The 23,759-nt window shown below is 42.1% G+C and overlaps 1 protein-coding gene across 1 annotated transcript; it reads left to right on the top strand.

Annotated features, from left to right (window-relative positions):
* The first annotated feature begins 2,706 nt into the window (after nucleotides 1-2,706).
* On the top strand, nucleotides 2,707-19,737 carry EXOG (exo/endonuclease G). The gene is made up of 6 exons (XM_088534766.1): nucleotides 2,707-2,847; nucleotides 3,532-3,681; nucleotides 5,690-5,829; nucleotides 7,712-7,788; nucleotides 8,567-8,681; nucleotides 19,271-19,737. The coding sequence occupies exons 1-6, from the start codon at nucleotides 2,715-2,717 to the stop codon at nucleotides 19,730-19,732; spliced, it is 1,077 nt and encodes a 358-aa protein (XP_088390892.1). The 5' UTR covers nucleotides 2,707-2,714; the 3' UTR covers nucleotides 19,733-19,737.
* The last annotated feature ends 4,022 nt before the right edge of the window (nucleotides 19,738-23,759 follow it).

Raw genomic sequence — 23,759 nt, 5'->3', positions numbered from 1 at the left:
AAGATTTCATTAGCTTTTGCTTTTGTGACAAGGAAAGCCTTGGCCATACCTTATGTGACTTTTCTGTAACTTTAACGAACTGAAGTTTACCCAGTAACCATCCTTGTCAATTAAAACCCTAATTCAGTAGTCACTGGCATCTCTGGATTGCCACCCTCATTAAAACAAGGCAAAACAAAACAAAAACAAGAACCCAAACGTGACTGAGGAAGAGGAGGAGGATGTTGGATAGTGTAAACACCAGAACGACCTTCTGGATAGCAAAATACATGTTGACAAGGCCTATAACATGTTGGGCCCTTCCTCCAGCTACCTTCTCTTTTCTGAGTACCTGTTTTTGTTGTTGTTGTTTTTATTTATCTACATAGCTAATGCAACGGTACAGTTTCCATTTTCCTTGGACAAAGAAGTAACTCCCCAATCTAAGAATTAATTTAAAGGAAGAGGAGAAAATATTTTTCTTCCCCATTTTTTTACCCACAAGTGTCAAATGTTTCTATGGCTATTGATGGCTGATGATCCTCTTTGGTGAATCACTCCAGAGAAGCATTAAAATCTCCCAGAAGGAGGCAATTTGCAATGCTGCTGGCCTTCTAATGGAATAACTAGGATGCAAAAGTTGACCTGTGGGTGGATTAGAGCTAAGGGAGGTGGTTACTGCAAACTAAGTAACATTCTTGACCTCAGATCTATGCCATAAGTCCGCACAATGCCATTGCCAATCTGCTCAAACCGCTTAGGAAATCTGCGTGATCCTCATGATAGAGTTGAAAGGCTGATCTTTCACCTGTTAATATTTTCACATACGTCCTTAAGTTTGACAAATTTTGTACTGTAAAGTTGACCTAAGTACAGTTTGATGTCAATTCTTGTGGAAAGAGCTTTCTGCATGTAACGTTAGGCGCATACAGTTAAACAACACAGCATAGTACAAAACTCACAAGAAAATGTTTTGGCACTAGCGGAACGAAATCTCACCCTAGCCATTTGTCATTTAAAACCATCATATTGTAAGTTTTACCAGCTACTTCTAAATTTGTGCTTTATTTAAAGAAATAAAATAAAAATCCTAAGACTTGTCTAGCGTAGTGAAATATGTGTATATCAGTTTTAGGATAAATAGCTACGTCTTATTACGCTGTGTTACTTAACTTGTATATATAGAGTATACATAAGAGTTTGCAGTAACCTGTTTCTCCAGGATTTCCAGTTTTGAATGGATTTAAACTCAAACTATGAGATTAAGTAAATGATTTTGAAGATTGCAGAAGCAAACAGTGTAAATTACAGGAAGCTCTATCAGATGGTGAAATAATTTTTAGAGTCTTTTGGTCCTTGGCTCAAATTCAGTAAGTACTGTTTGTATACCAAGATATGTGAAATGTAAATGTTGTAGGTTATATTTCACTCTTGTAGCTATAAAAATGTAGAACAGAGATAGCTTGTACTACTGAGTTAACAAAAGTTATACTAAAGTATCCTGTTAAAGAAAAAGTATACAGAGAGTTAAGCTCGTTGCTGTAACCCCTTTTGGATTGAAGTGTGCTGATTTTTTTTAAATATATATATATTTTATATGTATACACACACACACACTTAGATGTGTGTGTGTATATACACACACACACATACATATATAAAATGGCCTAATGCAGACATCCATTGTATTGCAGTTATGAAATGAAGACATTTTGGAAAGAACATTGTATCATAGTTCATGAATTTGCAGTGGATCTTTGTTCCTTTTTACTGTGGTATTTTAGAAATGAGTCTCAAGTTTGAAATTAGATCTGCCAGCTTGGAGTTTCGCTGCTTCAGCTTTGCACTGGGCGCCCGAATAAACCTGTATGAATGTAGTATTTGCCCCGTGTGAAGCAGCGACACCCCAACAGATAGGAGGGGAGAAAAGAAAAAAAAAGAAAAAAAAGAAAAAAAAAAACTAGAAAGAACTATTTCAAGTTTATCTTTTTGTATATGAAAATAAACAATAAATTACAAATAATCGCTTGTCCTGTTGGTGTGATGTTAAAACTGTAACTTTTCTGCGGTGGCAGCCTTAGCAGAGCTTCAACTGGGGGTTTAAGGGGAATCCCTGGGAACCTGCATATGCGATTGCCCAAGGAAGGGCCGTGGCTTAGGGGGTTTCAGATTGATTTGCAAAAGTTTGTCTGCTGTCGCTTGAGCACTGGTGGGGTCAGTAAGGCAGGAAAAGGGGAGAAAAAAAAGAAAGAAGGCGAAAACTGAAAGGCGAAACCTGGTGCTTTCAGCCAAACTGCAGCACCATGCCAAGAACTGCAGCGAGGGGACAGGTCTGGGTGCCCCCCACCGTTTTGGATGGCTGAGCAGGCCACTTTTTCTTAATAATAACAATAATAATAATAGAGCTTTTGCTGGAGGTGTTTGAACCTAGATAGGAAACCAGGGGGCAGCCCCAGGTGGGGTCAAAATGGGCACCTGCGGAAGAAGTGGGAGGAGTGGGGAGTTGAATTTAAATCACCAGGATGGTGGTTTCCCTGATTAAAATAGGAATAAAATGCTGCATCTCGATTTGATCACAGAAGTGGGGACAAAAAAAAAAAAAAAAAAAAAAAAAAAAAAGTTTTTCGTTTAGCGAACCGCCTGTTGCGGGTCCCTCCACCTCCCGTCATGGCGGCGCGGGCGCCGCTGCGCAGGCGCGGCCCTTCCCGCCGCCGCTGCCCGCCACCCGCCCGGACATGGCGGCCTCTTCCCGCCGCCGCTTCGTGGGCGGCTTCGTTTGCGGAGCCGCGGCCGGGGCCGCCGCTTCGTGCTGGGCCGCGTGGCGGCTCCTCCGCAGCCAGAGCCGCCCGGAGCCGGCGCTGCCGCAGGGTAAGAGCGGCGGGGCCGAGGGGGAGCCGTGGCGCGGCCGAGGCCGCCAGGTCGGGTCCAAACGGGGCCCCAGTCGCAGCCGCAGGTTCCCCATGCGCACGTATATACGTGTGTGTATGTGCATGCACATATATACGTGTGTATTTTTATATACGTGTCGAGGTTTTGCAGGTATCGAAGCACTGTGAGGCCGTGAAAATGGAAACGTGCTTTGCTGTAAATCCGGAGCCTGTGAGAGGGATGTGTGAATATTCCTCTGTGACAGGGGAAAAAAAAAAAAAAAAGCTTTCTGGCAAATAAAAATACATAAATAGAGAGGCAAGGTGGTTTTTGAAGCAATGATTTCACCCACCTGAGCTTTTCCAGTAATGGTGGGGCTTGGGGGAGGGTGTTTTCAGGAGCCACCAAAGGGCCTCTGGGTGCCTGCTTTGCTCTTTAATGCCTAGTTTGTCCGTAAATTTATCTCTATTTTTTCTTTCCCTCCCCTTAGGAAGCACCGGCAGTTGTGTGTGGCTGTTAGGAGTCAGAGCGATTCCTTAGGTGTAGGCACAACTTAGTGTTTTTGGTAAAAGCGTGCGTGGGCTCCCTTAATTGCGTTGTCTTAATTATAGCAGCAGCCTCTCTGCCAGGTTTCTGAGCACCCCCTTTCATTTTTGGCCGCTTTCTGCTGGTTTCTCTCCTCAGAGCCGCCGGAGGAGGCTGTGCTGGAGGAGTTCGGCTTCCCCCGAGCCGGGACGGAGACCCGCTGCTACACGAACCACGCGCTCTCCTACGACCAGGCCAAGCGGGTGCCCCGCTGGGTCCTCGAGCACATCTCAAAGCAGAAGACGCTGGGTACGGAGGAGTTTATTTACTTGTGACACCCAGAAGGGGCTTAGCAGGTTGCTGGCTGTGGACCCTGCGGGCAGACTGTAGTTTTCTCTAGGTGTAGTTTTTTCCACCCATTCACCATCCCACTGCAGGCAGGAGAAATTTGTCTGTTGCTCAAGTGGATAAAACTTTTGCTTCCTAAGCTAGTGTAAACTGTCGTTTGCTTCATGGGCCAACTTATGGCAGTTGAGTAACTAACACATGGGAATGCTTGTAGAGTCAAGGCCCTCAATAACCAGTCTCTTTCATCTGTAGATCTTGAGGAGGTTTCCCCAGAACAGGGGAGGAAAAGAAATACGTGTTTCTGAGATAAAAGTGGAGTAAAAGGGATCAACAGGTACAACTGTTCAAAGCTAAAGCTCAAGTACGTACTGCAGCCGTTACTGTGATGCAGTTCTCGTGCATTATCAAATACTCTTTAACTGTTCTTTATGCAAGAGAAAGGCTCAGTCATTTTTGCTATCAGTGCTGAATGAAGTATGAGTGGAATAGTGTCACTGTAAATTAAATTCATAGTGTTATTTCAGTTTTTATAAGGCAAATTATTTATAGTGGAGCCAACTGTATAATTGTAAAATGGTTTATGAAGGTAGTAGCCCTTCAGGTATATCTTCATCACCGTCTTTGTGTTATCTTTCAGCATTAAAAGTGTGATCCTGAAAATATTCAAAGCCAATCCCTAAGTGGTAGAATTGATTTTATTTCTCTCTGAGAAGAAAGCAGTATTTCCAAGCTTGCTTTCAAGTGGACTTTAAAAACTAGATTGTTAAAATGTTTTCCAAGTGACAACTAATCTGTAAGTTGAAATTAAAACATCTTGAGACATTCAACCCTGATTTGTGTCTGATAGCTACTCTAGTTGAAACTCGAGGCAGAATGATGCTGAATGATGATGTATTTGCCATAGAAGCCCTCTGTGTATTGGACCTTTGAAAGAGTGTGGAGTATTAAATAAGCTAGGTAGTTTTTAATGATAAATAAAAATGCAAATATTTCAGAAACATAATGGAGAGAAGCCGGTTTTATGTGCAAGTGAGATATATAAAGCTGATTATGACAGAAATTGCCCATTTTTACCAAATAATTGAACAGAGAATAAGTGGGGATAGAGTTTCCATTTTTCAGGTTCAATAGGTAAATTACACTGTTTTAAGTACTGAGATTCAGTAGGATTCCTGTTTTTTTTTTTTTTTAATTTTGCACAGTAATAAATTTATCAGTTTTGCTTCCTAAGCATCAGTCCTGAGAGCCAAAGTATCATGTTATGTGCTTTATCAAAAATAAACAACTAAAAAAGAAAAGGAAAAAAAAAAAAGTAAACGGAGAGTTCCTTCCTTCTACTGGTATAAAGGTTTTGGTGTCACCTCCGTGGACATACAGTCTGTGAAGAAGAGGAAATTATTCATGGATGCATTGTCTGTATGCATGTTCTTTTCCTACCTCTTCCCTTCTTCCTTGCGGTCCTTAGATGTTCTGGATTCTGCAGAGAACAAGTGAGGAGCATCTCTCACACTTTGTTCTCAGGATGGAGCATAAGGAAGCATAGGGTGTGTATGGCTCAGTACTAATATGCTTTAAAAAGAGGCTGAGTGCATGAAGCTGGTGTGTGTATGCACAGTCGTCTATAGAAGAAGGAATCATTCTAACAAATAACAACTCTTGAAAATGGCCCCTTGCCTCGGGAAATACGTGCAAAGTTTGAGGGGATTCTTTCTAGCTTGTTTAGGCCCTGATAAAGTGAAACAGAAATGTGAAGAGAATATATAATTGTATAATTAGTTCAATGAAAGGATATGTAGTGGTCCTGTATAATGCAAATGTGAAATTAGGCCTAAGGTAACACCCTGAATTTTAAAGAGAAAAAATAGTCAATGTCTTCTGCGCCATGTACTGTACTATTTATTTCACTTTTTTTTTTTTTTTAAACTAATAACTTACTGATAAGCTAACAATTTAGTGTGTTATTCCTCAGGTGATGCAGACCGAAGGCACTGTAAATTCAGACCAGATCCTAACATCCCTCTAATGTTCAGTGCTGTCAATGAAGACTACATTGGGAGCGGCTGGTCACGAGGGCACATGGCACCAGCAGGAGATAACAAGTTTTCAACAGTAGGAATCCTTCTTAATTTGTATTTATCAAGGGAAAGTGTAAAAAGACCAGTAAAAGTGATGTATAAGGTTCCTTTTGCTCTTTGTTTTGAGATGGAACACGGTCTTGTCGAAGTGCAGAGCTGGACTTGAGTTACAAGGTCTGTTCCTCATGATGCTCTCGCTTCTTCAGGTGTCTAAATCATGGAATCATAGAATGCTTAAGGTTGGAAGGGACCTCTAGAGATCATCTAGTCCAACCCCCCTGCACACGCAGGGTCACCTAGAGCACGTGGCACAGGACTGTGTCCAAGCGGGTTTGGAAGATCTCCAGAGAAGGAGACTCCACAACCTCTCTGGGCAGCCTGTTCCAGTGCTCTGTTACTCTCAAATCAGATGCTGTAAATCGTCCTCTGGTGATATACCTTGCCTCATTAAATCATGCCTAGGCTACCTTGTCTAGCAGAGATAGTGTGGATAGTTCTTGCACTGCATAGTGTTGAGCAAGTCTCTTAACTTCTCATGTGTCACCTTCTGTATGCAATGAAGCAACCAAACCTCTGAAGTGTCTTTGGAAGCCCTGGTAAACTGAGATAGGGAAGATAGCTTTGCTCTGGCTGACAGGTGCTGCAGTGCTTAAGACTACATGGAGCAGAGCAAAAATACTGCTAAGAAGTCTTCCATATTGGCAAAGGTTGACTGGATGATTTTAAAGGCTTTTTCCTTTCTGGAAATGTGTGTGAGATAAAGTAGAACCTTTTCTTTGCCATAGTTCTTTCAGTGTATGAAGTGCCTTCACCTGCCACTTATTTGAGCTGAAGGAAGAGCATACCTTAACACCTTGGCTGACCAGCAAAGCAGCCTTGGATTTACTGGGCTGCCTTCTGAAACGTGCCTAATGCAGGCAAGCTTAAGAAGCGCCTTGTATTTGTATTTCTGTGCTGTATAGCACCCTAGGGACAGAGTGACAGCCCAGTGACATGTGATACATGAAAGAACTGGTCACTTTATTGTTACTGGAGGGGTCTCTGTGGTTATTTGTGACGTTTGGGGAGTTGGGGCATGGTGAGCTACCTGCACAGAGAGATTCTGGAGGTAGGGTGCAGTATGGCGTGATAATACAACCTTTCAAATACAGGGTTATAAAACCTTGAAGTATTTCACAATGTAATGACTGCAGGTAGAGGTTGCGCGTTATCCTAAGTGCATTTATCAGCCCTTCCCTTTCAAAAGGAAGAAGTGTCTGAGGAACATGGACAGGTACAGAAACTATCAAGATTCTGGGTTAAGATCTTGTGAAAATCTGTATTTTCCTGTGTATGTTACTTTACACCTGCAGATATATAAGCTTCAATTTAGGGAAGCTTGTGCTTTTAAGCATAAAATTAACCAAGTGTGTAGATGTTTGAAGATTAGAAATCACTTCATCACCAACAGCTTGTGTTGCTTTAAAATAGTAAAATACTGTTCAATATTTTTAGTAAAGGCTTTTCTTTGAGGAAAAAGCTAGCCACTTGGCTAGTGCAGTACATAAAAAGCATGAGTGAAAATGTTTCTCCTTTCTGAAAAGGAAGCTAATTGCTTCCAAATGTATTGCTGTGTTCCTACAGTGTGGGTTTTGTAATTGCTGTGGCGCTAGAATTGAATATTCTAGTATTATGTTTCTGTCAAACAAAAGTATATCCAGTCTGCAAGGTTTGCACCTCAGTTTTCACTTATTATGCCAAAATAATTCTTTAGATATTGTGACTTGGGTATTATAAGATGACCTGACATCTTATGTTGATTATATTTTTCTATGAAGATAGCAAGATTCTGATCCAGAAACATCCAAAATGTGTTTTTAGTACATCTTTATAGAGAATTCTTCAAAGCAGTGATACTGTTTTCTTTCTTTATGCAGAGAGCCATGGCTGAAACATTTTATCTTTCTAACATTGTGCCTCAGAATTATGAAAATAATGCTGGATTTTGGAACAGGTGAGAAGTTGAGTGAACTAAATGAAAAATATCAGGCAGTGGCATAAATCAAAAATCTTCAGAATATTCTAAGGGACTTTACACGATTCCTGTAGCGATCATAGCAATGTTCCCTGAAAGGTAACTCATTCCTCACAGTGTAAGAAGAATGACCACTTCAGTTCTTTGTCTAGTAAAGCTGTAGAGGATGTTTATATAGAGTAAATAAAGTATTACCAGGATTAAGGTGTCTGTTTGTAGGGTAAGTTCAGTAGAAACTAGGAAGAATAGATTTCTGGCTTAACGTCTCTTCACAAAAAAAAAAAGCGTTTCCAGTACAAGAGTGTTCACATCTATGTGTTTGGATGTTGATTTTTGAAGAGCTCAGTGCTGCACATGGAGTCATCACTGTTTTAGGTCTTAGGTGTTTGTTCAAGTCCCTTGCCTCCAGTAACAGTCAGATAAGGTTTTTCACTTGTATCTTTTTACTCTTCTAGAAGACATCAGTATCTTTATAGTGTCCAGTGTAAGTGAGTACAGAATTATGATTTTCAAGGAATGTGGTAAAACTACAGAAAACTCTTTTCAAATGTGCATTGCTAACACATGCCTATTTGCAAATAAGTGAATCTGGAAAGACTTTTGCCTGCATTTTACCTTCTTGGGCATGTGTCAGTCATTAGAGTTTGGATAAATGCCCCAGAACAGTCAGTAGTTGATCTCATCCTTCCTACTGGTGTTTCTGAGGTGATTAAGCTTTCCTAGCTAACATTATTTAATCTGATAAATATCTTTTCAGAATGGAAATGTATTGTCGGGAATTGACCGAGAGATTTGAGGATGTCTGGGTTGTTTCTGGACCCCTGACCTTGCCCGAAACAGGTGGTGATGGAAAGAAGAGAGTTACTTATCAGGTATGAGCCTATGTTGTTAACAGCACACTGTTAAGTATTGTTAATTCCTTATTTAAAGTGTTCTTTTCATTATAGCTTGAAAAAACAAAGATAAAATTCCTATTAAAAGCAAAGTATCAGAGAAGTCTAGTTCACTGGAGATATATTCTGCCTACACATTTATAAAGTACATTTTTAGAAGACAGGGCTACTAAATGTCTTCTCACAATCTGTAGCAAAACTGTACTCTGACTTCTATAATACGTGACAGCATCTGACTAGAGAGCTAGTGGGTTTTGCTGATGTGTGTGCATCCATTCAATCATTTATTGACATATTTTAGAGTGATTGCATTGCAAAGGCAGGGTGGAACTCTGAGCTATGTAGAGGGTTTGAATGCCAATGCTGCATTAATTTTAAAAGCAGTTTGATGAAATCCCATGTGCATCGCTTAAGATGACAGTTTTGAGGCCTCATCTAAGACCACCAAAGCCAACTGAAAGACTTCATTCAAGCTTAGGTGAATTTAGTGTAACTACTTGTGTGTGGTACTGCTGCTTCCATCTTTGTTTTGGCCTCCTGTTTTTGTTACATGCTTAAAATACACAGAAGTTTGAGGATTGATCATACACAGTCTCTAAGACATCAGTGGCAGACAGGCCAACAAGAAAGGCTACCAAGTTGAGAGATGAACTTATTCTTGCTTGTCCCAAATTGTTCTCTGCAAATGTGTTTATATTTCTGTAGGATCTGAAAGAGTAACATTTGCAAGGAGGGGGGTGTGGTTTATAAAGTTCTGCTTCTAGTGTAATGAAATACTGTTGTTTTCAGTTGCTAGATACTACCTAGCATGATGCAAATAATTAATACTATATTTTGTACTTAGTTAGCATACTAGCTAGAAAAAATATTTTTCTTTGCAAATAAGTCCTTGGATAATCAGTAGTGTCGGCTCAGGAGCAATTGAGTTGTCTGGCCAGTTCTCTGAGGAGCAGTGAATGAGTTTGTTATGAGCAAGTCCCTGTTTCGGAGCGATATGAGAGATGGGAACAGGAGGGAAGTTGAGCTTTCAACCCCAGCTTGATTAGCAGTAAAATTTACATGCTATTTATCCCTTATAAATGTACAATTGATTTCTGTTAGATCAAGCTGGGAACTCAATAGTGATGGAGTGTAATTCTGCCTGCTTACTTTGAGGTTTTCACTTTCAAGAACTGTCCCTTGTATCACCCACACATGTCTATAACCTTCACTCTGGTGGAATGAGAGACTTGTGGGTGGATATTTTTGTTTTGCTTTCAGACAGTCATAAGTTATGCACATGAAAGTACAGTAGTAATTTATCTTTTTAATATTCAGTGGCAATTCCTAACTTCAGTTATCAGCACATCCTTCTGAGGAAGGTGGTGATTCTTCACATTTTCAGGGAGATAAATAGTGCTTTGGTGATGGTCAGTGCCATGCAGTAAGTCAGTGGTAAAGCTGTCTTTAGAGTGGCTATGTTCCTTGCCACCCAAAGGAAGGGGTCCTTTTTTTAATCCTTTAAAAGTGCATTCATCTTGCAAAGAATTAAAAATCATGTGAGCTGATTTTATAGCATTTTATAATGCTATAAAATTTAGCATTTTATAAATGGTTTTCCAGCAAGCACTTGAGTTGTGCAGCCCACCAGCTCCTTCACTTCAGTCCTGATCATCCTTTTCTAGTTTTTGTTTCTAGAAAAAAGTGTTTATTTACAAAAGAAACTTTCTTAAAAAAAAAAAAAGTGACTCTGTGCTTTGTTTCTGAAATGTAAATTTTGATATTCTGCAGGTAAAAATAAGAGTAGGCACTGTATCTTACTGCCTTTTTTCTAAGTAATTTGATAGCAGCATACAGTGATGGAATAATAGTGGCACAAAATGTGCATGCTGCTTTGATTATCGTATTGTTCTGTTCTCTGGTGCCAAGGCGTCTTCATCATCTTTGGGTTTGACAACTCTGGTCTTTCATGGACGTGCTATCAGGTTTGGTCTTGGTATAAACTCTGAAGTGGAGTTCAGTGTGGAATTGAAAATAATGAAATGATGGCATTTGTGTTTTCATTTTATCATTTGGCAGCATTTATAAACCCTTCTTTGTCAGCTTTCCTAGAGTGGGATTCATTACATAGATTATACTTAAACTTGGGGTCATGAATTTAGGAATAGATAATGCTAGCTACCAGCGGGGAAAAAAGTTGTAATTTTTTTTTCTCTGTAACTTAAGCAACACTCCTAAGTGTACATAGACTGCTAAGTGTAAATAAACACAGATTGAGAAGTGCTTTGTTATTTTCAAATATGTGTGTAGTGTAAGTTCTTGCAGTTGAAGTTGTCCTCAGGGGGGAAGAGATTTCAAAGCGGAGGGTATTTGTTTGTCTGCTTTTCCCTGCACCAACATGTACTGCAAGAAGAGGGGCTGGGCTCTGTCAAAGCTGTGTGTAGAGGCTCTTTTGCCAGGCAGATACCCCAAGTGCAATTACAGTCATTGCTTTTGTCTTTAGCAGACTGGGATTTTGCCCCTAAAGCAAGAATTTGGAGTTTGCTTCTAGATGAGCCTGGAAGGTAACCCTGTGCTGTCTTTCAGAAGTGAACGCTGTTAGATTCAGACAAATGCCTTAGAAATGAAAGGCTTTTAGTCCTCATTGCTTGGACTTACGAAGTCGATATGGGAAATATCTTTGCCTTTAGCTGCTGTTTAAGGAGAAGTGCTATAGTACACACCGAAGTGCTGAAATGCACAACCTGTGGTCTGCCAACAGAACTGTTACAGCAAAGCTCTTCTTAATGCTCTTCTCTTCCTCCACGAGAGAACTGAGAAAGATGACACAGAAATACTTCAGTTGGTGTGACTGCATTGTGTTGTTTCAGAGCCTCCTTTCAATCTCTGTTACCTTATTTTTGGCTAAATGAGTGGTGAAATACATATACAGCCTGGTGTTTTTCTCATGAGACATCCCCAAAGGTTATTTTTAGATCACTATAAAGGAAAAACAGAGCTTCGGTCATGGCATGGTTCCCAGTTCCTGCTTGGGCTCTCTACCATTTGCTGCTTAATTCCAGAAAGGGAATTAACCTTGAACTCCTTAGATGCCAGTGCTGTTCTGTCTATTGGCTGAACTTGCTGTATCCTGAGATACGTTCTGTCATTTCATCTGTTTCCAGTGGAGGCTTTTTTTGCAAAGACACGATTGATGACTGGGCTCGATATCTGCAAAATATATTTCAAGAATATATGTAAAATAGAATGCCAGCAGGAAAAATCTGTTCTGTGTCATTGCACAGCCAAATGCAGATTTTTCATCTTTGTCCAGATCAAAGTGACACTGTCTTGTTTTATACATTGCTGTTCTCCAGTGACTGTCACTGCAGCGATTTTCCTCTGTCAGCAGATTTTGAGTTTGAACTAGAGAATTTTGCAGTGATTTTTGCTGCATCGTGCTCAATTCTCCACCCTCCTGTTCCTGCTGTCACTGTATTAAATCTTAATATAAGAAGGATCAGCTGTGTCTGTCAAAGGACAATACAGAGAGGTTTGTTTATTGCTTGAAGAAGGCTGCTTTTTATGTACATATATTCGCTGAAGTTGTTCTGGCATCATGACCATGGTTTAATACTCAAAGTAGAATGGCTACTTGGTCCAGAGATACATAATAGCTATCTCAGAGGAGATGCTTATTTGTCATCCTGTATCTGTGGTAAAAAAGTCACTGAAAAGCAAACTGCTTCTCTTGCATATATGATGGTGCTTTACAGGTTCTTAGTCAACTTTCAAACTTAGCAGAGATTCCTTCTTAATAAAAACACTGTAAGTGGAAGAAATCCCCGGTAAAGGAAGAAATAAACTTGAGGGCTGTTACTGCTTGTTGACGTCCCCGAGGCTGCATAGACAGTAATGGATGCAGGTCCATTTTACACGTCCCGTAAAACTTATTTTCAAAGGTCTAGGTCTTAGATCAGCCTGGCATAACCAGCAGGGCTTTTGTCAACCCTAAATTTAGATGTGATGGACAAATGAAAATAATAGATGCTGGGTTAAGATCGGAGGAGAAGGGAGTGCAGGGGAGATTTATGGGGTTGCTTTTATTTAGCACTGCTCCCGTCCTGAAGCTTCTTTCATTATAAGGAGAGTGATGATAGGGGCTGTATTGAGTTTGGTGGTGAGTAAGCTAGATGGATTCTGTGGAAGAGCCAGTCTGTGGTCCCATGAACAGGACATCGTAATACATATACACATTCCCTTTTTTTTTTTTTTATTTTAATATAACTTTCATCTCTCAATGCCATAGCAGTGTTTTTAGGGACACTGTTATCATCTTTCAGTTTTTCTAGGATTGCCAAATGACTTAGCAATAGCAATCAGGCCAGCCATAACAACCTGAATCTTACTGAAATACGTTTGTATTTGGAGTGTTTGGCTCTGAAAATTTATGACAGTTTGTTAATTTGGTTTGTATTTGTAGTGTCTGCTGTATTTCAGGGACTGCCCTCACACCACTCAGCTCTTCTCAATGCCATCTGATAGATTCTCTCAAATCATTGGGAAAAACAGTGTTAACAGAATTAGTGCTGCCCATCACAAACCCAGAAGGGATTGGAGTGAGGGCAGTTAATGCTCTTGCAGCAATCAAGTAGAGGAAAAAACGCTGATATTAAAGGGAACTTCCCATGCTGCTGGAAAGTCTGTTTCTGTTCAGAATTCATTATCCTGTTACAATAAAGCCCTATGTTGTCAAGCGTGGGTTCGTGTTATTAGCTTGAGTGATTTTATCTAAAGCAAGACCTGTCTGGGGCCAGATCACACCTCGAGTCAAAAGAGTTAAAACAAAACAAGCACCTGCCCAGAGGGCTGCTGTCGTGTTCAGGGTGATGGGCATGATGTGCCTGAAACCTGTCCCTCCGGAATCGTGATAACTCTTAATTTCATCAATGCCAGATGCAGGTGGAAGTGTTGTTACCTACCAAGTGTGCAGAATCGTGTGTATATTTGCTTTTAGGAACTTCTAATTTCTGCTCTATATTAATTTAATCTCTGGTTATTAGAAAGATAGGGAAGAAAGGGTTGCTAGAGTGCAGAGGGAAATTCTGGAGTTACCATTTGAATGCATTTGCCAGTGCCCTTTTGATGCAGGAAATGCATCCTGAGTGTGTAGTCACAGTAAAATCGTGATTGATTATGACTTCTGGTTACCAAAATATTGTAGAATTTCAGATAATTGTGAATCCTGAGCTGTCACTTGCTGATTAACGACTAGACCCTTCTGCTAATTCTCTTCATGGCTGATTTTCATTTTCTAGTCACTAGGTGGCAAAATACTACTATTAGATTGAGCATATCTTTCTTTAAGAAATTATTCCTTACCCTTTCTTTTATGCTTATAAAAGCATAAAATTCAGGATGAAATTAAAATGTAATATAGTTGTTTTAATTGTTTTACTAAGATTCAGTTGTTTTGTTTCCAATAATGTCTTTGGTTTCCGCTGTTATGCTTACATGCAACCTTATTTCTATTTATGAAGAATGGGGTTTTCTTTGTCTTAATCTGTAAATTGTAATTTGTAGGGACAACTTTGCCCCTGCCTCTTTTCTGTCTGGTTCCTCCCATGAAGGTGGCCTTAATGTGCTGTGCTTCAAATTACCCAATGTGCCCCAACAACTATCTTTATTTTAACATCTAAGCTCTTCACAAATATTATCAAATTCCTTCTTTCTGAAATTAAAAAGAAAATCAAGTAGGAAGAGTTACAAGATTTAATAAAAATCATGCAGGGAGCAGAATGCTAGAAAAATCCCTATTCAGTGACTTGGCCGTGAGACCAAATGTATCAACACTCGAGTTCCCTCTGGTTTAAGAAATCTTGCTGCTTCTGCCTTTATCTTTGTCTGTGCCTGCAAGCTCTTCAGTTCCTTACCAGCACATTTATTATTTTAGCAAAAGGTAAACATCTCCAAATGTCAAGAACTGCACGTATTTTAGCAGCCCGTAGTCATGACTGCTGTCCATGATTAATTGGATATCAAGGGGGGAAAAGGCTTCTATACACTTGTGGCATATGGGTATCGTGTTCCAATGTTAATACTTGAAATAAAAACCAAAAAGAACATTGTGCTGAAAATGTGTTATCTAATACTACAACATTACAAGATTGTCAAGTTTGGGCATAGGGCTTCAACTGGAGCCAGCCCACTGAACAAAACAAGCAAAGCAAAAGTAAGTGGAATACTCTGAAATGTTAGGGCAATTAATATTTTTTTCTGCTGAACTAATATGGACAGCGAAGACAAGCCATATTTGAAATTTCACATGATATTACATGTATAGGTGGGAAGGGAATATTTTTAAAGGCTTTTAGGTTGGATATTTCTGCTTCCCAGGCTGTTGAAAATGTGGAAGATTTTAAGTTCTTTTTTTTTTTTTTCTTTTTTAGTAGGAATGCAAAAACGGAAACTTCCAAAGGGCAAAGCAAAAGCTTACCTGGTGTCGTTTCCCCAGTGCGCTGCGAAGGCAGCTGGCACAGCAGTGATTTGCAGCAAACCAGTGCTGTGTCCCCTGGCTCTGAGATTTGAGTCACAGATACTATTAAAACCTGTCGTTCTCCAGCTGGGACAGAGCCGTCGCACTGATTGTGGGAAGATCATCCTCTGCCTGTGGAGAGGCTAGCACAAATCAAAGTCAACATCTGTCCACAGATGATCTTGACCTGCTTTCCACCCCGTGTGCCACGTGCCGCTGTTTGGCACGCGCTGGGCTGAACACGATGGTGCAGATCAGAGCAGTGATCCAGACTGCTGTAGCTAAGGTAGGAAAATCCTCTAGGTGGCAATAGGAAACAAATTTGTTGGGGTTTTCCCTGGCTCGTTGCTAACTTCACTTGGTGCTTTACTGCTCCTGGCACTGAGCTGCTTGCACAGGCTGCAAGGAGCATTCAGCAGCAGCTTCTGTATCTGTGCCCTTAGAAAAGCTGTACACTCCAAGGCACTATGATGCAAGGGAATTATTATGGCTTGTTCAGGGACTACATTTCTTTTTAACAGTAATCGTGGGATTGCCCTGGCTGCATAAATTACCAGTGATGCCTCGTGTGCTTCAGTTCAAGTTGCAGAAGAGGAGCACGTTTGACTCATGCTCATTCTCTTAGGGCACCTTCCTTTTGTTCTCCTTTAATAGAGAAAATACTTCATGGTGTTTTCCAGCAGAATGACCTGGGGGATAGAGCTTTGTGCAAGTGAAGAACACTGTTGTGGACTGACCACTTTGTCAGGGTGAAACTTGTTTTAATCACTTTAACAGGATTGGAACTCTGTAAAGTAATTGTAGAAGATGTTTAGTGCTATTAAGAGGACTAGTATAAAGCCTGTACGCTATTTAAAATTTCTTTTAAATCCTCAAAAGGGAGTTTACGTGCAACTGAAGTGGTGCATAAGTTACATTCATGGCCATTATCTGTACAGTGTTGAGTTTTATTTAGAATTACCTTTTTTCAAAAAGAAGGTTTTTTTTTTTTTTTTTGAGATGGCCCTCGTTCTGTCTTTCATTCTTTCCTTCATGGCAGCGTATACTGTGCACAAACACATTATTTTGCATAGAATCTCTCTCTATTTGCATAATATTCCATAAGCAGCGGGTCTGTTTTCCCCTGACGCCCACTCCAGGCGTTCGGAGTGTTTCCATCTCATACCTAACTGTTCTGTGCACGGCTCTATTCATTCCCCAGCCTTTCTACCCACCCACTCGCTCCTCAGCCTCAATCCCCTGCTCGCTCACGCGGTGCCTTCACCTCTTTGCTCTGCATTTGCCACGCAGCCCCTGGTTGCAGCTCCTCGGAGCAGCTCCCTCCGCAGCTCGCCCTTCCTCTGGCCCTTTTTTTGGCAGGGGCAGGATGCTGCTGCGTGGGAGGTGTTGGGGAGGGCCGGCAGCAGAGGTAAGGAGGTCCAAGGATGTATGTGCCCATTGAAAACGGGGGGGAAAAGGTACATGAAGAGGCTTAGAATTGGAAGGGTGGGACGTTGTACGGGCAAGCGGCAAATGAGGAGCCCTGGGAAACCCCATGAGCAGAGTTCAGGCTCACGACAAACATCCCTTGGAGCTGGAGCAGCTCCGAGGTGCCCCGCGGCCTCGTGCAGGCCCTTCCAGGGGGAGGAAAGGAACTAGAGCCTCCAGCCTTCAACGCTGTCACCCACTGCTTGTGCTTGGGGGATACAGAAATGCAAACTGCCCCTCCAAGGGCTTTTCATCCTCCTTGGCCCCTTTTCATTTCCCCTGATCTGAGTGCCAGCCATCCCAGCAAGGTTAGACTCCAGCACTCTCCATTTTCTAGTTCAGTTTTAAGCTACTAGATACAGCTGTGGATTGATGCGTAGTTTTCAGTATACTTTAAACTTACCTGTACATCAGTCAGTTTTGATTATTCATGCTCCTGATCCCCAGGGGCTGTAACTCCGGTTTCACCTACACCCAATGCTAAATGCAAAGTGCTTTGACACTCAGGAGCTCTAATTTCCCTATCAAGACATCTGCCCTTGCTGAAAGGGAAAGTAGCTTTAACATAAGGCGTTTATTTAGGGAACTGCTTGCCTGTTTCAATGATTGTTATATGCCCAGGCAGGGCTTTATTTGGGAGAAGGTCGGTGGCACAAGCAGCATCACTTCTGTAGAGAAGTGTAAACCACAGCAAGGTGATACAGAGGTGCTGTTAAGTAGCCTGGTTTAGGGAAGGGGAGGAAAATGCTCTGTTTTGGCAGAAGAATAAACAAGTCTAAGAGCAAATGTTCCACCTCTTTGCCAGAGGTTTCCCTTTCTCTTAAAGGCACTTTTTGAGGATAGGTCTAACCAGTCAGACCTGGCAGTGGAGGCAGAGGACACACTTCAAGCACTGCAAGCATTCTTAACTGAAATAACTGATGGGAATAGATGAACTGAACCTTGCTTCTGTAGCCACAGGCCAAGTTTGGGTTTTAAAATGTATCATCTTTTGCAGAAGTGCTGAATGCTCACGAAATAAAGCAGAGGTAAGAAGTGTTTCCTCTGAGTTGTACAGAATATATGACTGGACAAAGCATGTCTGAACTGATAGGCCAGATTAGTTTGTAAAACACCTTAATTGGTTGTGGCAGTGAAATAGATGCAAATAAAATGCAGTTCCAGAGAAGGCAGGTATCTAACAAAAATCCAAACGAGCAGCCATTGCTTTTGCAAGTGTTACACACCCTGTATATAATGCTCCAATACTGGATTTTATGTATAAAACAAGATCCCTGGGTAGCTCTTGCAGAGCATCCACGTCATCTTTTGTTGCCATTAGGATAAAAGTACAGTTTTAGGAAGCAGTTATGCAGCAGGTTGAGCAAACACTGCAGTTCTGTGTGTGAGCGTTGAGCTTCTGTCAGCACAGCAGATAAGCTCAGTACTATTGCAGCAAAAGTTAATAAAGTGCACACATGAGCCCCATTTTATTTTTGAATACTGACAGGGGAAAGATTACATTTGTTCATCATAAAATGGAATATTCCTTCAGATTAATTCTCGATGCGGGATGGGTTTTCTACTACATACATGTGCGTGTGAGTTTTCTACAAGCTTTAAATAAATTCATGATCCTGGTCATCCCTTCATAGTACTTCAAGGCTGGGATCCTGGTCTCTGGACACAGCAGGAAACCCAACGTATTCAAGCTCCTGGAGTGTTTTATAATGAATGTGGAATAAATACATGCATCAAATCATGCCTTTTCTTTGGACCAACTTCCCTCTTTCAAGATACTAAAAGCCACTAAATGTACTACTTTTGTATCTGGGACCCTTCGTAAAAATGTTTATTTAGCATAGGCACAAAAAATAATTTACGAGATAAATTAGAATGGATTTTTAGAGTGGCTTTTGAACGTTTCTGGTTTAGATCTGTCAATAAGGGACTTTAAAGTATAACGTGGAGCCACCGTTAGTGAGAAGAGCTTTGAGAGCGTTCACAGTGCACTGCAGTGTGACAAGGACCTGCCGGCCCTTCGTGTCAGCTCTGCTAACTGATCTGCCCTGGGGGATTAGGGAGCTGGGGGCTTGGCTGACTCCCTGCTCCCAAAACGTTTTTCAGATTTGGTTCCAGTTCAGTTTCGGCTTGGAAAACTTCCTCTACTTGGAAAAATTTGAGTGGAATTCACTCTTACAACTTAGTATCTGCAAAAATCCTGGACAAATTGCTTAGGCAATTACTAACGAATATTTGACTTTTTGTCTGTCTCATTGCTTTTAACAGCCAGATAGAAAGTTTTGTTATATGAGAAAGGCCCAGAACCTTCTGAGAAAGCCTCCTGTGGACAGTGGCCAAGCAGCACTGCAGCTTACTCCTCTCCTTTGCATTTGAGAGACTGTCTTCTACTTGAGAGAGATTTGGGTAACAAACAACTAGCTCGGTCCCCAGGAGATACATAAGAAGCTGCAAGGAAATACGTTTCTGTCTCAGCTTGTGGTGTGATGCAGTGCACGTGATTCTGATGTGTGGTTGCACACAGCATTTTGGAGATACTAGGATCCCCCCTCAACCCCCAAATGAGCTTTGATGAGATTTATATCTGTAACAACTTTTCTTTCCCTAGGTGATTGGGAAGGATGATGTAGCTGTGCCGTCCCACCTCTACAAAGTGATCCTTGCCAGACGGAGCAGAACAACCCCAGAGCCCCTGGTGCTGGGGGCTTTTGTGGTGCCCAATGATCCCATAGGCTTCAGTCACCAGCTGGCTGAGTTTCAAGTAAATATTGAAGACCTGGAAAAAATGTCGGGATTGGTTTTCTTCCCCCAGGTGGACAAAATCAAGGATGTAAAAAATATCTGTGATGTTGATACCTGTAAACTGATGGGTTTCAAGGAATTCACATTGTATATCACTGCTCGGAAAGTGCAAAGCGCTCGCACGTTGCGCCGGTTGGAGAAGGTCATGGCAGAATTGAGGGAAGCAGGAATTGAACCTGACGAATATCTCCTAAAGCTTCACAAGAAGAAGGAGGAGGAACTGATGCAGGAAAAACAAACGGAAGCCAGGGAGGGGAAAGCTGGCTGAGTGCTCGTCCAAAACCTGCTTGCGTTTTGTACGTCTAGAGGAAGGCTGTAGGCAAACAGAAAATAGAGCTTTCTGAGCTGCATATTTGGAAATGTGAAAAAATAAAGAAGCATTTTGAAGTTGGGGAGGTTGGAATAACGTTCGTTCTCCTGTAATATGATGCACACGTGGTTTGCTGCAGTATTTGGATGTGGGAAATGAAAATGGCCCCTTTCTGGCATGAATAGATTACAGGACCTCCACAAAAGGCTTCGTGCTATTTTTCAAAGCAGACGTCAGACGTGGGGTTTGTGTGGAATCCCTTCTAGGAATATTGTAAAAATAGACAGTGAACACCTTGGGAGTGTAACTGGAACGTGTCTGAATGTAACAGCCTGCAATTGTCTTCCAGTAAGTTCATTTAGACATATTTTATTTAGCATTTTTTATATAAAATAAACCTGCATTAAATAATCCCTTGCAATCTTAGTAACTTCGTGGTGTTCAACAAACAATTCGTATTCTCTTGCATCTACAGACTTGGTGTGCTTTGGATACTTCAGCATGTCAGTAGTTGATGGCTGTTGCCATTAATACATATGCTGGAAATTGGAAAAAATAATAAAAAGAGTTAACAGAAGTTGCTATCAGTGTAGATTAGATCTGGAGAAATTAATGTAAGCTTAATATTTCACTTTCACCACTGAATTTGAATAACATGCAACAGCGTGCATTTGTTTGGCTTGAGAGGAGGACACTTCCTTTTTATTTCCACTTTTTGCTTTATTTTTCTTTGTGGTCACTCAATTTTCATACCCAGCTCTACAGTCTTGGAGCTATAAACCCTGTGATCAAAGTTCTACGTGCATTCCAAAGATTTGTCACAAATATATATGAGTATTTTTCATTAATTTCGTGTTTGCTTTGTTTATGTATCTTAAATTTCATACCTAAACAAATTAATGACTTGCATCCTGTGACATTTTGCATCTGGAAAGAGTAAAAACTGTCTAAACTTAGAAAGTTTTTACAATGGTAGGAATCTATATAAATGAAGCGTTAGGCAGTAACAATACATTTAAGGTTGTGAATGTAGGAGTGTTTTCTGTGAAGGGTCCCATTTCTGATGTGGGGCTGAAGCAGGAGCACTGTTTGGATGTTGTCATTCACAGACTATGCTCAGCTTCCTAAAATCTGTAGTTTCACTGCAATTCGCTTGCACTCTCCAAAGAGGAACACTTTATTTATAAAGCAGTTATGGTTCCCATGGCACCCTTGTGTTTGCCAAGAGCCCATTTACAAAATCCAGACATTTCGAAAACAGAGAAATGTGGGTAGCTAAGGACATCATAAAAGCTTACTGCCCACATAAATTGCAGACAAATTGGGTGAAATCCTGACAAAACGTTTGCTCATTTCAATTTTTAGCCCAAGATTTGCGTTGTTAATCTTACTAAATGTAGCAACACAATAAATCAGAGTGCGACAAGCAGCCTCTTGCTTATCAGCGTTTAGGAGATACCGGGGTGTGCGTTACCCACAATAACAAACTGCCACCTCCTTTCTGTGTCTCCTGCTGAGTGCTGTTACTCCATCCCAGGCAGCCCTTAGGGCTGCTCTTGGGTTCTGTGATGGGGTTACCTCCATGGGAAGGGTACTTGGACCCTGCGCTTTGCACTGTTTTTCTCTGTTTTCTGAGTTCTTTGCATGTTCTGTCCTTTTGTGTGGCACCTTCCTGCTCCTCTTCACCGCAGATCGTGGCAGCTTGCGGAGATGGGGCAGGGCTCTCCCGGGGTCTCCTGGTAGAGCTGGAGCGATCCATGTGGTGGAGCTGGAGCGATCCATGTGCTGCAGCTCCACGTGGGGCCGTTCACACAGCACCGGCTGTGGGCGAAGGTCCCCGGCGCCTCAAGGTGTCGCAGCTCCAGCCGCATGGAGGGGCAGAGCGTGGCTCCCTCGGGAGGCCTCTGCTCCCGAGCCCACTGCCTTCTCGGGCCTTACGTGCCCCCTGGAATTCCAGCAAGGCCCAGTTCCTGTGATTTTCATGCCTCGTGGTTTCACACACACACACAAAATGGTTGAGGTGGGAAGGGACCTCTAGAGATCATGTAGTCCAACCCCCCTGCTCCAGCAGGGACACCTAGAGCACATGGCACAGGGTGACATCCGTTTACCACATGGGCTCGGCCCCCTGTGTGGTGTTCAGCTCCATGTGGGCATGGTCGACATTTCTCAGCTGCCCTTGGAGGGTGGCAGCAGGTGGCAGCCCCCGTGTCGGTGACACCATCGCTCCTATGCGCCGAGGAGGATGATCACCTGCTCTGGTTGCCTCAGCTGAGGTAACCGTGTAGTCTCACATGCAGAAAAGAAAAACCAGATCCATTTTATTGAGAAATACACTGCAAGTAAAGGTGTCAGAGGCAGAGGGTCTAAACACTAATTGGAGCCACCTCCATAAATATTCGCTTCCAGCTCTTTCCCGGGAAGCGTGCTGGGTGCGCGTCCCTCCTTTCCACGCTCGATGACTTGAACGTGCGCCTCAGCAGCTGCACTGCAAACAGCAGGGGCAGCTAAATGTCCCGAATTCTGGAAAGAGAGAAGACTCTTCTGCTTTAAAATGTTTGTTTTTAAAGCTGGGTAAGTGGATTGTGAGGGAAGAGGAGAACTTGACCGGCCACAACCTGATAGGGTAATTTTCTGATATTCTGTCCACTGTCTGCTCTTGATTGTTGCTGCGAGTCTTGATTCAGGGCGAAATTGGTGGTAAATAGGAGGCTGTCAGGGAAATAACGCGGGCGTGAATCAAGGGCAAGAGCTGTTACTGTCCTCGAGGGCTCCGGGCTTCGCCTCCCAGCCCGGTTCGGTACCGGTTCTCACTGAAACGCCTCAGGGCTCGGTTGCACTTTTGTGATTTCGCCTTTTGGGGGCAGCCTGTTCCCACCGTGTCAGCCTCACAGCGTCCAAAAACGAAGGGGGATGCCCCCGTTAGCTGTCTTTCTGGTCGTGATATGAAGATAACCAGGCTAAGTAAATTGTTGTCTTGAGCATTGCATTGACAGCAGTGCGGTGTGAGGCTGATGATTTATCCTAGATAAGATTCTTGGTAGTAATGTTTGAAACTACCCTTGCCCAGCCAAGTTGTGTATCTGCTTCCAAGACAATTTTGAGTCCAGCTTGTCCATGAATGTCATTCCAGGTGAGGATTTAACCCTGTGCTGATGCTTTGCAATGCTGTTGCTTTGTACCTGAAGGGGTAGCTTATGGGGCCATATTTTAAATTCTCCTTTTTATGTTTTGCATAGTCAGCTGGTTTTGGAGCACTGCTTTGCAACTTGGAATTTGGGAGGCCTAAATCAGGTAGGGAGCTCTAAAACTTTGTTTGAGGTAGGGCCAGGCATGCAACAAAAAACAGAGAGATGCTTGATTTGAGAACTGCTCTGGGGCTTTGCAAAGGGCTAGGTGGCTTTAGGACCTAGTTCTGTGCATGTCTAGTGGCAGAAGCTTAGGCCTCTTGAATTGTTCATCCAAAATATAACATTTAAAGGTAAGGGGGGAGGCAAACGAGGGTTTTAAGACTTGGCAGCATGTTATAGTGAGGTGGGACCTCTGGCATTCCAATGCCCAGGTTCCTTTATGTATTTAACCCGTGCAAAACTGCGTGGAAAAACAACAACAACAAAATCTTACTAGTCCTGTTCTCCTGTTCCAGGTGTTTGTTGCCGGGCAAGAAGCCTGTGCAGGAATTGCGTAGAAACCCAAAGTGCTCTGGCCAGTAACCCGGCTCAGTGGGGAAACGAGGAGCAATTTTGCTGTTATTTTTGAATCGTCTTCTCCTGCGGTCACACAGGAAAAGCTTTTTTCCCACCGCACTGCAGGGCAGATCAGCGAGCGGCGGGTTTGTCGGAAATGGTCCTTTTCGTTTTTCTTTTTTCTTTTCTTGCTTCAGGTCCATCTAATCAGCTCCACCTACACAACCGCAGCGTAGCCAGTTCTCACATGCTTCCTAATAGCCATCTGCCTGTGCAGCTAATGGCTTCTCTGCTTTTAC

This window comes from Tinamus guttatus, unplaced genomic scaffold, assembly GCF_059628265.1.
Source record: "Tinamus guttatus ecotype Peru unplaced genomic scaffold, ASM5962826v1 Tinamus_guttatus_pri_ptg000599l, whole genome shotgun sequence".
NCBI lineage: Eukaryota > Metazoa > Chordata > Aves > Tinamiformes > Tinamidae > Tinamus > Tinamus guttatus.
The sequence above is the reverse complement of the archived record's forward strand: the minus strand, read 5'-3'. Positions and strand labels throughout refer to the sequence as shown.